Below are 18682 nucleotides of genomic sequence, written 5' to 3'. Positions count from 1 at the left end.
CTTTTGTTTTATTTTGTGAATAGCAAAAAGCATTCAACCCAATAATACATGTTGTTTAATTGGTCGAGCGTCCATTTCATATCCCATAGCTTAACCACTCATATCTTTGCATTCCTCTCGTTGAGGCGAGCAGTAGGAGTACCAATTTGATGGGTCTGCGACGTTTCCTTCCAGAGTTATTACAAAAAAACCACAAACATCCCAGAATCCTCTCGATTTGGGGTCAAAATGTTGTCGCTCAATAAACCCCATAAGAAACGTCGCATTGAATAAATGTGATTGAATTCTCCCCGTATGGACGAGCGGGATTGAATGGTGCAACTGATTTTGCTGTGCTGTGTTAAATAAGATATTTGCATGACTGCTTTTGTTTTATTTTGTGAATAGCAAAAAGCATTCAACCCCATAATACATGTTGTTTTATTGGTCGCTCGTCCATTTCATATCCCATAGCTTAACCACTCATATCTTTGGATTCCTCTCGATGAGGGGAGCAGTATGAGTACCACCTTGATGGGTCTGCGACGTTTCCTTCCAGAGTTATTACAAAAAAACCACAAACATCCCAGAATCCTCTCGATTTGGGGTCAAAATGTTGTCGCTCAATAAACCCCATAAGAAACGTCGCATTGAATAAATGTGATTGAATTCTCCCCGTCTGGACGAGCGGGATTGAATGGTGCAACTGATTTTGCTGTGCTGTGTTAAATAAGATATTTGCATGACTGCTTTTGTTTTATTTTGTGAATAGCAAAAAGCATTCAACCCAATAATACATGTTGTTTTATTGGTCGCTCATCCATTTCATATCCCATAGCTTAACCACTCATATCTTTGGATTCCTCTCGATGAGGCGAGCAGTACGATTACTACCTTGATGGGTCTGCGACGTTTCCTTCCAGAGTTATTACAAAAAAAACCACAAACATCCCAGAATCCTCTCGATTTGGGGTCAAAATGTTGTCGCTCAATAAATCCCATATGAAACGTCGCAAAGAATAAATGTGATTGAATTCTCCCCGTCTGGACGAGCGGGATTGAATGGTGCAACTGATTTTGCTGTGCTGTGTTAAATAAGATATTTGCATGACTGCTTTTGTTTTATTTTGTGAATAGCAAAAAGCATTCAACCCCATAATACATGTTGTTTTATTGGTCGCTCGTCCATTTCATATCCCATAGCTTAAGCACTCATATCTTTGGATTCCTCTCGATGAGGGGAGCAGCAGGAGTACCACCTTGATTGGTCTGCGACGTTTCCTTCCAGAGTTATTACAAAAAAAACCACAAACATCCCAGAATCCTCTCGGTTTGGGGTCAAAATGTTGTCGCTCATTAAATCCCATATGAAACGTCGCAAAGAATAAATGTGATTGAATTCTCCCCGTCTGGACGAGCGGGATTGAATGGTGCAACTGATTTTGCTGTGCTTTGTTAAATAAGATATTTGCATGACTGCTTTTGTTTTATTTTGTGAATAGCAAAAAGCATTCAACCCCATAATACATGTTGTTTTATTGGTCGCTCGTCCATTTCATATCCCATAGCTTAACCACTCATATCTTTGGATTCCTCTCGATGAGGGGAGCAGCAGGAGTACCACCTTGATTGGTCTGCGACGTTACCTTCCAGAGTTATTACAAAAAAACCACAAACATCCCAGAATCCTCTCGGTTTGGGGTCAAAATGTTGTCGCTCATTAAATCCCATAAGAAACGTCGCATCGAATAAATGTGATTGAATTCTCCCCGTCTGGACGAGCGGGATTGAATGGTGCAACTGATTTTGCTGTGCTGTGTTAAATACGATATTTGCTTTACTGCTTTTGTTTTATTTTGTGAATAGCAAAAAGCATTCAACCCCATAATACATGTTTTTTATTGGTCGAGCGTCCATTTTATATCCCATAGCTTAACCCCTCATATCTTTGCATTCCTCTCGATGAGGCGAGCAGTACGAGTACCACCTTGATGGGTCTGGGACGTTTCCTTCCAGAGTTATTACAAAAAAACCACAAACATCCCAGAATCCTCTCGATTTGGGGTCAAAATGTTGTCGCTCAATAAATCCCATAAGAAACGTCGCATCGAATAAATGTGATTGAATTCTCCCCGTCTGGACGAGCGGGATTGAATGGTGCAACTGATTTTGCTGTGCTGTGTTAAATAAGATATTTGCATGACTGCTTTTGTTTTATTTTGTGAATAGCAAAAAGCATTCAACCCAATAATACATGTTGATTTATTGGTCGCTCATCCATTTCATATCCCATAGCTTAACCACTCATATCTTTGGATTCCTCTCGATGAGGCGAGCAGTACGATTACTACTTTGATTGGTCTGCGACGTTTCCTTCCAGAGTTATTACAAAAAAACCACAAACATCCCAGAATCCTCTCGATTTGGGGTCAAAATGTTGTCGCTCAATAAATCCCATATGAAACGTCGCAAAGAATAAATGTGATTGAATTCTCCCCGTCTGGACGAGCGGGATTGAATGGTGCAACTGATTTTGCTGTGCTGTGTTAAATAAGATATTTGCATGACTGCTTTTGTTTTATTTTGTGAATAGCAAAAAGCATTCAACCCCATAATACATGTTGTTTTATTGGTCGCTCGTCCATTTCATATCCCATAGCTGAACTACTCATATCTTTGGATTCCTCTCGATGAGGCGAGCAGTAGGAGTTCCACCTTGATGGGTCTGCGACGTCTCCTTCCAGAGTTATTACCAATAAACCACAAACATCCCAGAATCCTCTCGGATTGGGGTCAAAATGTTGTCGCTTATTAAATCCCATGTGAAACGTCGCATCGAATAAATGTGATTGAATTCTCCCCGTCTGGACGAGCGGAATTGAATGGTGCAACTGGTTTTGCTGTGCGGTGTTAAATCAGATATTTGCATGACTGCTTTTGTTCTAGTTTGTGAATAGCAAAAAGCATTCAACCCCATAATACATGTTGTTTTATTGGTCGATCGTCCATTTCATATCCCATAGCTTAACGACTCATATATTTGGATTCCTCTCGACGAGGCGAGCAGTAGGAGTACCACCTTGATGGGTCAGCGACGTTTCCTTCCAGAGTTATTACCAATAAACCACAAACATCCCAGAATCCTCTCGGTTTGGGGTCAAAATGTTGTCGCTTATTAAATCCCATAAGAAACGTCGCATCGAATAAATGTGATTGAATTCTCCCCGTCTGGACGAGCGGAATTGAATGGTGCAACTGCTAGGCACGCTCACCAGCACGGAGGCCGCGAGGCTCGCCAGCCCCGCGTCGTCCCCGGCGCGCAGCAGAGGCCCCGAGCAGCTGCCTCGGGGCCTCCGTCCGCCTCGCCACCTCCTCGCCCTCCTCCTCCTCGTAGTGACACGAGCGCGACGAGGTGGAGGCCATGCTTCCCTCGCCGGGCGCGCTCGACTCCTCAGGGGCGAGAGACGCCGACCAGACAGGGCCGGATTCAGGCTACGAGGGCCCTGAGTAAATTGCAAACAGTATTGCAATGTTTATTAAGTCATACAAAAGTGTTTTTACCGATGTAAAATGAACACATTTATTCGACTCGTGGTAAAATCATCAAACGTGAATGACTCGCTATACTCGTTTCTGTAAACACACGTCGAAAGATAAAAGGTCGACCCGAGGTCCTCGCTACCGTCGCTGAGCTGCGTAGATTCAATGTGGGGACGCAGTGCCTCGACCAGGGGGGCTGAGTCCCGATTGGCCTGGGGGGGGGGGGGGGTTGGCCCAACCCCGAGGCCAACTGTGGGGCGAGGGGAGGGGGCTCGTGAGAGCTGAACGCTGGACGCCACTAAACTATTTGTTTATTTTAGCAGGTGGGGCCCACTGAGCCATTGTAGCCTTTTTTTCAGAAGAGACCTGGCCACACATTATAGTCCAACGAAGTGGCTTATCATCGTGTGGAAATGTTAGCAGCCAAATACTCTTAAACGCGTGATCCTGATTGATACTAAATGTGGAGGAAGAAACCCAGAGGGCCTGGAGAAAAAAAAAAACACGCGACCGAGGGGAGAGACGCAAACAAATTCCAAATATTACAGCAGGCGAGGTAGTGAACATCTCGCCACCGCGGCGCCCAAGCGCTGAGTCTGGGTCAACACTCATTTTTTACTTTTGGTGAATTGCGTCTTCGCGTTAACCGGGTCAGAGGGCCATTTGCCAGGCAACACGGCAGGGACATCCTAGCAGGCATTTGTGGTTGAAACTCGTTGCCCGCAGTTATAACGCCGTGAGTTGGGGGCTGAGTTATGCAATTAAAATGGTTATTTATAACATGTGCGATGTTGAAATGTCTCTTCAGCACCACGGTCTTTGCATAGAAGCACTCTTACAAAATGGAGCTGTATACCATTCACAAAAGCACCATGCCATAACCTTACAACAGTTCCATCTCCCAGCAGCTCACTTGTATACCCGTTTCCTTGCCAGAGGCTATGTTTGATCCTTAAATCTACACATTCATTGGGAACCTACCCCGATTTAGTAAAAAAACCTCACATTTTAGAATTTCCCACTGCATGTCACTGCCAACCGCACACTCACCTCTTACCCACTGATAGCTTCTGATTTGACAAGCCCATTGTTAGACCTACACCATACCTCTTTCTCAGGAAGTCCATGTAACAGTGGAATGTTTCAAATTCCGTGAGTTGGTAGCGCTTCCAATGCACGTGCGTTACAGTTTTAGGGACGAGGCTGTCTGCCTGTGCGTGAGTTTTAGGGATGAGGCTGTCTGCCTGTGCGTGACAGCTGTAGGGACGAGGCTGTCCGCCTGTGCGTGACAGCTGTAGGGACGAGGCTGTCCGCCTGTGCGTGACAGCTTTGGGGATGAGGCTGTCCACCTGTGCGTGACAACTGTAGGGACGAGGCTGTCCGCCTGTTCGTTACAGCTGTAGGCACGAGGCTGTCCGCCTGTGCGTTACAGCTGTAGGGACGAGGCTGTCCACCTGTGCGTGACAGCTGTAGGGACGAGGCTGTCCGCCTGTGCGTTACAGCTGTAGGGACGAGGCTTTCTGCCTGTGCGTGACAGCTGTAGCGATGAGCGTGCAGAGGCGCTGTGCGGGGCCGGACGTCGTTGCTGATCGCGAATCCCAGGCGCGCTACGACCACCTGGAGCACGTCAGCAGCTGTGGCCCCTCTGCCTGGAGATGTTCTCCAAGCCCGTGGTCATCGTGCCCTGCCAGCACAACCTGGGCCACAAGTGCGGCAACGACGCGTTGCAGTTGCTCGCCCGAACGCTCGCCTGTGACACTCACCTGCACGTTCACCTGTACACTGACATGAACGCTCACTCACCTGTACATTCTCTTGCACACTCACCTGTATACTCATTCGCCTGTGCACTTGCCTGTACAGTACTCACCTGTGCAGTGACTAGCCTGCACGCTCACCTGTTCATTGTCACCCCCCTCCCACCCTCCTTGGGGGTACGGGGGGGGGGGGCCGTGGTGCCGCCAGGAGGTGGTGCTGCACCGCCACGGCGTGTACACCTCCAACACAGCCTCCTCCTCTACAACATCATCCACATCTACACGCAGCAGCAGCAGCAGCATGAGGGCAGGGGGCACGGAGCAGGGCAGTGACAAAGGGCAGGACACGACTGGGCCAGGGGGACAGGACGCAGGTGTAGGGGGCAGTGAAGGAGAGGAGGGAAGGGCAGGGTTTAGAGTAGGGTAGGAGGCAGGGAGGGCAAGGCTGTGTAGGGTAGAGTATTGGGGTAGAGGCGTATGGCTGGGTGGGGTAGTGTAGAGGAGGGCAAAACTGGGGATGGGCAGGGGTAGGGCAGTCTCAGGGCATGGTGGGCAAGGCAGCACAGCAGGAGAGGGCAAGGCTGGTCATAGTCACCTTGTTGCTCTGTCTGGTAGTTGCGTTGTTGGTGATGGTGGTGGTTGTTGTTGTGGGGTGTGGTTGTAGTACTATGGCAACCCGTGTTGTTGGTGGTGGTGCTAATGGCCACGTTGTTATTGTAGTGGTTGTGATCAGTGTTGTTGTGTTCATTGTTGTCTCTGTCATCGCTGTCACCGTCATCATCACTGTTGTGATTCTCCACGCAGCGTCGTCGTCGTTGTTGGAATCGCTGTTGTCCCAGTATTGTTGTTTATTGTTATCTCTGTGTTGTCATCCTCCAAGTGTTGTTGTTGTGCCAGTGTTATTGTTGTTGTCCTAGTTTCGTCGTCGTCGTCGTCGTTGTTGTGGTGGTGGCGGTGCCCCCAGGGGCCCCGGCGGCCGCAAGGACGCGGAGCCGCGCTGCTTGGAGCACGGTGAGGAGGAGGAGCAGGAGGAGGAGACACGTGGACTGATCCTCCTCCTCCTGGTGCCGCACGCCCAGCTGCTCGCTCTGCAACCAGCGGCACAGCCAGACGGCAACGCTCGACGTCATCAACGAGCAGCGTGACGTGGACTACTCCTCATACCTCCTCACACCACCACGCACCACCACACACCACCACGCACCACCACGCACCACCACACACCACCACCACTACACACCACCACACACCTCACACCACCACACACCACCACGCACCACCACGCACCACCACACACCACCACCACTACACACCACCACACACCTCACACCACCACGCACCACCACGCACCACCACACACCACCACCACTACACACCACCACACACCTCACACCACCACACACCACCACGCACCACCACGCACCACCACGCACCACCACACACCACCACCACTACACACCACCACACACCTCACACCACCACACACCACCACGCACCACCACGCACCACCACGCACCACCACCACTACACACCACCACACACCTCACACCACCACCACGCACCTCACCACCACACACCACGACACACAACCACACACCACGACACACAACCACACACAACCACACACAACCACACACCACCACGCACCACCACACACCACCAAGCACCACGCACCACCACACACCACCACGCACCACCACGCACCACCACACACCACGCCCCACCACACACCACCACCACCACGCACCACCACACGCCACCACACACCACTACACACCACTACGCACCACCACGCACCACGACACACCACCACGCACCACCACGCACCACCACACACCACCACCACGCACCACACACCACCACGCACCACCACGCACCACCATACGCCACCACACACCACTACACACCACTACGCACCACCACGCACCACCACGCACCACACACCACCACGCACCACCACGCACCACCAACACCACACACCACCACGCAGCACAACGCACCACCACACACCACCACGCACCACCACACGCCACCACACACCACCACACACCACCACGCACCACGACACACCACCACGCACCACCACGCACCATCACACACCACCACGCACCACCACACACCACCACCACTACACAACACCACGCACCACCATCACCACGACGCACCACCACACACCACCACACACCACCACACACCACCACGCACCATCACCACCACGACAAACCACCACACACCACCGCCACCACACCGCTCTTCACACTTTCACGCCCCTCATCTCCAGACCTTCACGCCCCTCCATATACCCTGATTCCATCTTCGCTCACCCCCTCGCTCATCCACACACCTCACACATCCACACGCCTTGTCACACCTCATCACACCACCTCGCACCACCTCACACCTCCACATGATGTTGGAACCGGTACATCCCCCCCTGTATAGTGAGCTGAGTGATGGTGCTGGTGATGATGGTGATGCTATGTCTGTTACTGATGGTGATAAATACGTTGGTGATGTTAATGACGGTAATGGCAGTGATGATAGTTAATTATGTTGGTGATGGTGATGTTGATGATGGTAGTGATGTTAATGGTGATAATGGGCCGTCGCCTCCAACAGGGTGGGCCAAGTCTTGGTAGTGTTGGTTATATTTGTAGTGGTCGACTTGACGCGAACAACTTTCTTGTTTTCTCCGACACATCTTGTATTACAACTCTTCACAGTACGTCTGTGACTCCGTCATTCCGCTTAGCCGCAGCTCGCTCGCCGCGCTCTGCCCGTCTCGCTCACTCCGCTTCCTTCCCCTATCCCTCACTGTCCCTTTGTGTCGTCCCTGTCTCTCTTCATCGCTCGCTGTCTCTGTCTCTCTCCGTCGCTCGCTGTCTCCGTCTGTCTCCGTCGCTCGCTGTCTCCGTCTCTCTCCGTCGCTCGCTGTCTCCATCTCTGTCCGTCGCTCGCTGTCTCCGTCTCTCTCCGTCGCTCGCTGTCTCCGTCTCTCTCCGTCGCTCGCTGTCTCCGTCTCTCTCCGTCGCTCGCTGTCTCCGTCTCTCTCCGTCGCTCGCTGTCTCCGTCTCTCTCCGTCGCTCGCTGTCTCCGTCTCTCTCCGTCGCTCGCTGTCTCCGTCTCTCTCCGTCGCTCGCTGTCTTCGTCTCCGTCGCTCGCTGTCTCCGTCTCTCTCCGTCACTCGCTGTCTCCGTCTCTCTCCGTCGCTCGCTGTCTCCGTCTCTCTCCGTCGCTCGCTGTCTTCGTCTCTGTCGCTCGCTGTCTCCGTCTCTCTCCGTCGCTCGCTGTCTCCGTCTCTCTCCGTCGCTCGCTGTCTCCGTCTCTCTCCGTCGCTCGATGTCTCCGTCTCTCTCCGTCGCTCGATGTCTCCGTCTCTCTCCGTCGCTCGATGTCTCCATCGCTCGATGTCTCCGTCGCTCGCTGTCTCCGTCGCTCGCTGTCTCCGTCTCTCTCCGTCTCTCGATGTCGCCGTCTCTCGATGTCTCCGTCGCTCGATGTCTCCGTCTCTCGATGTCTCCGTCGCTCGCTGTCTCCGTCTCTGTCCGTCGCTCAATGTCTCTGTCTCTCTCCGTCGCTCGATGTCTCTGTCTCTCTCCGTCGCTCGCCGTCTCAGTCTCGTCTCCGTCGCTCGATGTCTCCGTCACATTGCTGGATTCAAACTCGGGTCTCCAAATTAATATTTCAGTGTGTAAACCACTGCTCCCATATTTAATTAACTACTGGTTAATTGGCCCATTAACTGTTGAATTAAATGTAATTTCTATCAACTCACCTATCCATATCAGTGATGATGATGATGATACGTATTTAGCGCGCAGCGCGACAGACCCGGTGACCTGAGTTTGATTCCTGCTCAAGGTCAACACCAGTCAGGATTATGTGAAACGGTCCTGGGCCTCCCCTAGGTCGACTCAGCCTCAAATGAGTACCTAGTGCAGTGTGTAAACAACACCATTTGGGAGACAAAGGCAGTTGGGCATGGTGCTGGCCATCTACCCCATCGCATACCATGCCAGCCTTAATAGGTGCTCGCTAACACCACCTGCCCCAACAGTCTGTTAAGGCTATAGGGGGGATGTTTGTCATCGTGTGAGTGATGGGGCAATAGTACAGAAAGTAGACAAGTTTCCGTACCTGGGCAGTGTGCTTCTAACCAACTCCAGTTTGGCTGCAGTTGTCTCACCCTGAATCCGCTGAGCAGCACTGCATTTGTTTTTCACCGTGTGAACGAAAATTAAGTTGAATATTTTGAGGTTCTTTAAAAATTATTACTAAACACTGCTTATAAACATAAACGCATAAATGCTGAGAATATAATGTCAGATGCATATCGTCTGTACTTTATACAGTGGCTTGTGCTAAGAAACTGCCAGTCAGACGCAAACTTGTCATGCTGGGGTGTTATTGCCAGAAACGCCTTTGTTTCCCCAGCGCTGATTTTTACCAACCACACCTGGTATTCAATTAAGATTGAGTCGACTTAGGGGAGGAGTAGGGCCGGTTCAAATATAATTTACCACTGCTATTGGCCACGACCGGGAATTATGTGAAATAGTATCGGAGCCAGATGACATCCCCGTCGCACCCCACGGTAAACAGGAGGAAATGGCTCTGACACTCGGGTCCGTATGTTTACACGGGCCTTCCCACCATAATGGTCCTTAATGATTGTGAACAGAGTCAGGGACCCCAAAAGCACAAAGAATAACCCAAGACCGTGGCCTCTTATTGGTATTGGAGGTCTTCACCAGGTCAAGAGAGCTTCCTGGTGTGTGCACGTGTTCCACTGTTGCGGTGCCCTGCAGTGGCATTTTGGTGACACTTTTTTTTTTCAATTTGTGGAGGAAATTTCTCCTGCCATGGCCAGGTTGGATCTGATGTATGGAGTCCCACTGCTTGCGGTGGTGAGGGGCCAGTGAGCTTCCTGATGGTTTGATCCACAATGAGGCGCTTCTTTGGGATGTTTGCGTTCTTCCAATTGTTTATCCACTCAAGCATATCGGTTGTGTGGACATAAGCCGGATGGATTTAAGAAACGTTTCCATTGATTACCACGATAACAGATCAAACTAGCGACTTCTGGATTGTGTACCAACCATTGCGTCATGCCAGCGTCTTGTGATGTCATGGTTATAGGTGGGGGGAAATAACAACCAGGGTACAAGGTGTTAGTGTGTCGTGAGTTTGAGGACACAGTTTCAAATATAGTTATTTTTTTATTTTTTTCCTCTCCCCCCAAATGGGGTAAAAACAAATAAATTGCAATGTATAAGGGTTGTGGAGGAAAGGGTTGGTAGGAGAATGTGTGCCGAGATCGCCAGCAATCTGCGGCGGACGCCTGCTCACTGTACGAACGCCTCCCGTGGAATCCGTCCGGTAGTCGGACGAAAAGGAACGATGAAGGTAGGCGACCGCGGTTTTCGGAGATCCGAGGCGGACGGCGACAGTGATGAGGGAAGGGGGGAGAGAGAGGGGTGGAATAGAAGGGGAGATGGGCGGTATCGTTAGTGATGCTCGTCAAACGCGAATGCGCCCGACCGTTTGCTATCAGTCGTGTCCATAAACGGTGCGGATGGGACGGCACTCACGTTCAGTTCCATGAGGGTGTTCGCACACTGCTGGAACTGCCAGCTGTTCTCCTGCAGCCACCCGAGAGTGGGCGCGCACGCACACAGGAGAGACGTCAACATGACTACCCAGTTTGCCAACCAGATAACTAGGCCTGGCCTGGATCCCATGGCAGCCTGAATGGGCGACGCCACTCCAAGTGGGTCATGTAAACCCCTTACATTGTGCCGCTTTGCTCGCTTTCCTATGGGAGCTGCACGCTTTGATGTTGGCCGACTTCGGAAACAGTCATAATGTCACAAAGTCAGTGCACAAGAGGTGCAACTGTTAAGCTGCTGCTGATTAAGTTTAAGTTTTTTCCAATGTTTTGTAAAATAAAATGGTGGATATGTAAACAAGTGATTGATTAGAGCTTGGTATATGCTTAAGCCATTTCAAGCATACGTTAAACCTCTAATAATAATTATTTTAAAATAAATATTGTTCCTTTCATCTGGCTGTGGACAAAATGGAGGATGGGAAGTGGTAGGAGTAATGCCAGGGTTGTGGCCAAAGAGCCGCATGGCCCTCGAAAAGTTGGGAGAATAAATATTTCTCATTGTTGCAGCGAAGCGTACCGCAATTCTGTGCACCACCGCAGGCGTGGAGGGCACCACAGGCGTAGAACTTCGCAGCTGCGAAAGCATCTGCCCATCCTGATGGTGACAATGGTGAAGGTAGTGGTTGTAAAAAGTGGTATAGATCATGGCGATAATGATTGTGATTGATTATAGTGGTGAGCATGATTATGGAAACAGTAGTCGTGGTGATGAAGATAATGGTAAAGATGGTAATGATTGTTGTGGAAGTAGTAGTTATGGTGAAAGGGATCATGGTGATGATGGAATTACATTATGATGTTGGCGGTCAGGATGAAGATGACGGCAATAGTGGTGGTGTTTGTGGCAATGATGATGATAGTGATGATTGTGGTAACGATGGTAGATGTGTGACGAAGATAGTCAAAGATGGTGTTAGAGATAGATGATTGAAGCAATAAGTGATGATGTTGATAACCGCCAGCAGGACAAAAACAAAAAACAGATGACATTCAACAGCTGCTCATGTTCCTCTGTGTCATCTGTAAACTGCACGTAACCTTTTCTTAAGTGAACTCTTATACAAACAATTAAGAAACTTAAGTGGGCTCGGGCAGGACACGTCTTTATAAGGGTTAATGGCTGATGATCAAGAATGCAGCAATGAGATGGAACCCATCTAACAGTTGTTCATGGGCAGGTGCTAGGTGGGTTATTACAATTTCGCAATCATGAGAAATTTCAATGGCTTAGGGGAGGTATTCATCCAGCAGTAGTTTGACCAAGGCAGGAAATGATGACCTTCTTCAGAAGTGTTTTACTTGGTGCATTTGGCAAAATCCTCTGATCACAAGCACTTTTGCATGTGTGGGGAAACTGGAATGCACGGAGACACAAATATCACAGAGAGTGGGGATAGCTTGAGGGCCGGCATCTGTGGAGGGTCACTCACCAGGATCACGAGCTGTGGAAAGTGGTTTCGCACGAAGCTGTTGACACACACACATGCAGTTAGAGATGGGACACAAGGCCAAGGGAGTGTGTGTGAGTGACCGGGTGGATGAACGCATGAGCGAGCGGGGTGTTGAGTGCATGGGTGAAGCTGGAGGGTGGGGGAGTAGGCGTGCGGGCGAGCCATTGGTTGAACAGGCAACCACAAAGATAAACCATGTAGATGAGTGGGTGGATAAGCATGAGGACGAGTGAGTGCCTGGGTGAGTGGGGAGCTGCGTGGACGGACAGGCGAATGGGTAAGCGGGCAATGTCGCGTTCATGACGAAGGAGCGGTACCTCATGTAGGCATTTGGGTCGTGGAAGGAGTCGCACAGCGGATTCCCGTTCAGCCATAGCTCTTTCAAATTGAAGGCCTTCAGTGGGTAAAGTTCCCTCACATCTTTGAGCTGCATGGCAGGGGAGATATTTCCATACAATTAGGGGCATAAGGGCCATGCTTCTGGGCAACTTACCACAAGTTATGCATTACAATCCATGCCCACGCATGGATTGTAACGCTTTGCAGAATGCATTTGCCTTAGCGTGCAAAAGCTGACGCGCAGCTGTCACGGCAAAATGTGTATGCATATTTGTAAACAGTCCCTTGTGCTATAGTTTGCATCTCTTTTGGTTAACCCTTTCATCATTGGTGTGCGGTATTCAGTTGGGTGTCCTTGATAGTAACAACACATTATACAAACATTTCGTTTATATTGGATCACATTTTATGAACGTTACATTGCCCTCCATTACGAATGGGCAGAGTCAATGCAGAAATTCCTTTAATATTCGTTGAAAAGGGTTAACAAAGGAGGCCAAATACTGCAATCACATATTCTAAGTGAATGTATCAGCTCTCAACTTAATTGATTAATTAGCCCATTTCAGCATAATGGTCAAATTCAAGAGTCCATGCTATGTTTCGTCTTTTGTTTGTATTAATTGTATTTTGTTTGTGTGGTCTGTCCTGTCCAGTATGTACTGTGTCCCATTTGTACTGACCGTCTCATCGTATGTCTCACTGTACTCTCTTGTCTGCACTGTCTTGTTGCCTATCTTGTTCATGCAGCCCAATATGTTTTGTCCATATAATTAGTTGTCTGCCTTGTCTGTCTCTTATGTGTCATTAGCCTAATTTAACGTGCATATAATTTGCATGAATAATAAAGAACTGGTTCCGACACACCATTTGGTGCATGCGTTGTGAGTGCAATGACTGAAGTTAATTGACGTATTGATGCGGAGTTGCGGGCCTACTGTACAAAGTACATCAACAGGTACCACCCATAGGTGATACATGTTGATGTACTAAACTGCAATAGTACGTTTCACATTTGTGTATTCATTGCATTTAAATAATTAATTACGTTTCCACTAATTAAAGGCATATCTGATACCCAATACATGCTTAAAATAATATCAAGCGAATCGGAAATGAACAAGTACCAAAACAAAAGGAGACGATATAAGATATAATAGTAGGTATATCGATACTTGGATTGAATCGCGTAACGAACGGTCGACTCGCTGTGGCGAGGAATCTGAACCAACGCGACGCTCGCACCAGAGGTGCACCAGGCATGCGAGCGTCACGTCGCGATTTATTGAACGGCGCTCACACCCACATTGTTTTTGGAGAGGTTCAGCTTCTTGAGAGATGGAGTGTGCTGGGCAAGTTTTGCCAGGTCATCCAACCGGTGCAGGTCATTGCACGTTAGATTCAGGGATGTGATCTGTGGGAGTGGAAAGCAAGGGAGGCACAGAAAAGAAAAAGGTCCCTCTTATAGCCTTAACAGTCTTTTGCAGAAAGTGCTGTGAGCGAGCACCTATGAAAGCCAGCACGGTACACAAGGGTGGTCAGCACCACGCCGACCGCCTCTGTCTCCCTAGTGGTGATGTTTACACACTGCACTAGGTACTCATTTGAGGCTAAGTCGACCGAGAGGAGGCCCAGGACCGGTTCAGATAATCGTCACTGGTGTTGGCCGTGAGCGGAAATCGAACTCTGGTCGCTCGATTCATAGCGCAGCGTGCGAACAACTGCACTACCGCTCCCCTCTAAGGGAGGCAAAAGACAAAGATCCCCAGTATAGCCTTAACAGACTAGGAGCAAGTGCTGTTAGCGAGAACCTATGAAGGCCAGGATGGCACACGAGGGGGTGGGTGGCCAGCACCACGCCGACCGCCTTTGTCTCCCCAGTGGCGATGTTTACTCACCGCACTAGGTACTCATTTGAGGCTGAGTCGACCTAGTGGAAGCCCAGGACCGGTTCAGAATAATTGTCACTGATTTTGGCCGTGAGCGGGAATAGACACTTGGGCCGCTAGGTTCGTAGCGCAGTGCAGTGCCACCACCTACGGTTTAGCAGCAATAGCAGCAATGTAAATGTCGTGCCGTGCCTCGTTTTGGTTTTATCTCAAGTCGATGGTCGGCGATGACCGCGAGGTAAAATGGGGGCTACGCAACCATGAAGCACGCACCAACATCCACGTGTGGCGACGCGCCTCTAATCCAGCACTAATTAATCTAGTCGCTAATACCAATGCCACATTATACTGCAGTTTGGTACGTATTTTGTACTGGTAGGAACCTCCTGGTTCCACCCAGCCCACAAGGGATTATTGTGTCCGTCTGTCGTCCATCCAAAAATGGGAGGGGTGGGGCTGGGTGGAGAGGGGAGGGTGGGGAGGGGCTGGGTGGGGAGGGAGGGGCGGGGTGGGGAAGGCGGCCACGGCACACACGAGGGGGTGGGTGGCCACCAACCACGTCCGGCCATCTTCACGACATTTTTCCCTCCACGTGGAGAATCAACAACATGCGTTTGGAGTATGCGGATGCTCACAATCTCTAAATTATAAGCCGCCAATTCGTTGAGCCATCATTCGAGGCAAGCAACGTTCCTACCAGCTCCCTCTGCAGGAATGTGTTTTAAGAGTAATAATGCCCTACAGACGAATGGACCAAGAGAGCTAACGCAGCAACACTATACCTTAGGTGCAAAGCATTAAAACACGTGGGGAGAGGAGAAGGCCGTACCATTGGAATATTCTCTCGGATGATCTTGTTCAGACCATCCATGTGGTCCTTCCGGTTCAAAACCAGGTCGACACCACGTGCCTCCAGCTCTGGGGAGTGGGGGAGGGTGATCGTGCATTCATTACGCGTTGCGTTCAACTCAACTCCTACCCTCGCGATGCATACAGTGAGTGATGCGTATAAGGATGAATTAATTAAATATTAGTTAAAATGACATGACAATGATATCTTTAGGCTAACAGGATGAATAAACTAGAACAAATGAGACTAAAGAAACAGTATGAACGATTCTCGGCTCAAATAATAAAGCTGAGTTGTGACAAGTTGTCAATGTGCAGGAGTGCAAAGTAAACTTAAAAAAACACAAATGTTTGTTTCAATTACCTTCATTAATTCTGACCGCCTTCAAGTCCAGAGCTTTGTTGGTAGGGTCATATTTTTGGCTCAAACATTTCTGTAAAAAGAACACGCACATGTCGCATCCCCCATTAGCATAAACTGGCTGCTATGACAGGGTCTGTTGGGGTGCACCAATTTTAAGCACAATGTGAGGACACAGCATCACCATGTCATCTACACGCATTGCGTGTCACTCAGTGACACGGCTTTTGCAGTAGAAAAACAACCTGTCGCTGCCTGAGCCGCGCTGAGTTGACTTGGCACAGCAGTGGGCATAGTAACACACAGACCTGGCTGTCTTTGTCACTGCTAACATTGTCTACGTAATGGCCCTGTACGTTTATTTTAGGTCAAATTGACCAAGCTCAGATACCCACTCTAACAGCAGGGTGATTACTGGAGACGGGACCAGAGTGCAGTGGGTTTGCTCAACCAACCACAGAAAATACTCCCTGTTTAGGCTTACAGAGTATTGGGGGCAGCGAGTGCTCTTCGTGAACACTAATTAAGGCCGGAAAGGTACACCAGACGGTGATGTGGTGAGCACCACACCAAGCTGTGTTTGTCTCCCCATTGGTGATGTTAACAAACTGAACCAGGTATAAATATATGGTTGCGTCCATATAGGAAAAGTGTCATAGCATCACAAGTTTAAGAGGGCATGGCTCTAAAGAAAGCTGTCTATGGTGTGGACCAATCAGTTTAAAAGACAATGCATATACTACCAGAGCATGTTTTTTGTTTGCATGTTCACCACGAGCATATATGGTTAATGCAGACATGATTCCTTGCAAAAGGTTTCAAAATGGTGTTATAACATCTTAACACTATTTTTATTGCCAGAAAGGCTAACATCTATTCGTATATATCAATGTTGCATGTCGATTTAAACTAGATACTTTACAACGTCAAAGTTTAGTTTGTTTAACCAGTTGAGAATTCAAGAGACCAGGATGTGTTCACTTTTTGTCAAGGAGCATAAACCATCACATGAGCTCCAGTCATCCTCGTAGTGGCTTTTGGCCACTCATCGAAAAAAGATAGTCACTGCATCGAGCGCATTCAAATGCACTTCTGCGGCCTTCTGGAACGCTCTTCCAATATCAGGAAGCTACTGGAGCTATGCACTCTTAAATATAAATTGACAACTCATTTCCCTATAACTACTTGTTGTGTTTAGTTGTCCTCCCGCACCTCCGGTCAGCATGGTTGGCTATGTATGGTGTGAAATAAGTTTAAATGCATACATTTCCGAGAGTGACCTGGGTCACCAAAATGACAAGTCTCTATATTCTATAATTATTTTGGTGCAACTGTTAACCTTTTATAATTGGCATTTCTTTCTCAAAACCTGATACCTAGGATACTCCATCTCCACGTTTGCACACCCCCCAGTACATTTACCGAGATCTCGAACCAGCACAATTGGCTTGGCACCGCAGAATCGGCTTTGAAGATGCGCCGCTTGGCCATCAGCAGCTGCTGCCGCTGCGCCTTGCAGATGGACATCGTATAGGGTCCGCTGGTGGTGGCAACGCAGGTGCACCACAAACAAAACACAACAGCACAGAACATCAGCGATGAGGGCAAGAATTAGGCACATGAGAAAAACCTGCGCTTTGCCCAGACAGAGGCAGTGTCCAGGCTCTACTCGAGGTTTGCATTATATTCTAGGTCGCTAGTCGACTATAATAGGAACGTGACTAATAGCCACAGGCAGAGCAAGATGTATACTGGATGTGGTGCGCCGGGTTGAGGTTATTAGTCAAAATGTTACTGACCCAGACAGACCCAGCTGAAATTATGCCCCGACTCTAAAAATAACGCAATAGCTAAACACTGATGGATGTATATAGCGTCTAACTCGAACACATCTCTAGATGCTGTATGAAAACCAGGGCGTGCGCACCATGGAGAATCAGATGTGGGCTCCGAGGATTGAGGTGAGAGCCTCATTCACCGCTATGGGAAAAGAGTATTGTGGTGGCCTTCCGGATCATATAGAGTAAATAACCCTCTTGTAGCCTACCTAGGTTGTAAGAGCAAGTGATGTCAGTGAGCGCCTATTAAGGCCTAAATGGCATGTAAAGGGGTGGGTGGTTTGGTCAGCCGCACCCGGCCGCCTTCACTGCCCCATTGCTGCTAAAGTTTTCACAATGCAGCAGGTACAAATCGACTTTGGGCAGGCCCGGGGACCGGTTCATATATCAATCTCCACTGATGTAGCCATGGCTGGAAATCAAACTAAGGTCCCCAGGTACATAGTGCAGTGGCCTAATCACCGCGTCCCCTCTGCACACACATGCACGGTGTGCGCTCAGTTAAACTTACCGGCGCTGGCAGGAACCCGACCTATCCCCCTTGTCCACATTTCCACGTCCACTCATACGATGGGAGCGGGGGATTCGGCCATCTCTAGCATCTCGTCCTCCGCTACTACAAGAGCCTCCGCCATCACCTCGTGTCCATCCTGCACCATTCCTTGTTTTCCAGGTGCCCATATGGTGTGCATGTTCGCCTCTCTTTCCACCACGTGCGGGGAACCCAGACAACTCCTCAAACATGTGGGGTCTGGGGCCTCTATGAGGACTCCTGGCTGTAGCCTGGGTCTCCATGCACACTTCATGCTCTGTGGACACGGTGGTGGGGGGACTAAAATCTGAGTCAGTGGAGAATATTAATTTGTGAACTTACATTATAATACATGCGCGACAGTGCTGTATGTTGTACATTAATGCTGATGTGTGTTTTGTATGTTATAGGTTTGTGTTGTGTGTTATTGCTGCTGTGTTGTGCGATAGTGACGCGCACTATCGCACGACATCCTC

General features: G+C 49.2%; 1 protein-coding gene across 1 annotated transcript; it reads right to left on the bottom strand.

Moving 5' to 3' along the window:
• Positions 1 to 10482: 10482 nt before the first annotated feature.
• Positions 10483 to 18511, bottom strand: LOC142925713 (uncharacterized). Its single transcript, XM_076069107.1, has 10 exons — positions 18186 to 18511; positions 17259 to 17376; positions 15840 to 15909; positions 15456 to 15544; positions 14044 to 14151; positions 12716 to 12825; positions 12378 to 12414; positions 11465 to 11542; positions 10868 to 10918; positions 10483 to 10624 (listed from the first exon to the last, which is right to left on the bottom strand). The coding sequence occupies exons 1-10, from the start codon at positions 18467 to 18469 to the stop codon at positions 10622 to 10624; spliced, it is 948 nt and encodes a 315-aa protein (XP_075925222.1). The 5' UTR covers positions 18470 to 18511; the 3' UTR covers positions 10483 to 10621.
• Positions 18512 to 18682: the final 171 nt, after the last annotated feature.

This window comes from Petromyzon marinus, chromosome 23 (genome assembly GCF_048934315.1).
Source record: "Petromyzon marinus isolate PM22_M1 ecotype Great Lakes invasive population chromosome 23, UKy_Petmar_22M1.pri1.0, whole genome shotgun sequence".
Taxonomy (NCBI): Eukaryota; Metazoa; Chordata; class Hyperoartia; order Petromyzontiformes; family Petromyzontidae; genus Petromyzon; species Petromyzon marinus.
The sequence above is the reverse complement of the archived record's forward strand: the minus strand, read 5'-3'. Positions and strand labels throughout refer to the sequence as shown.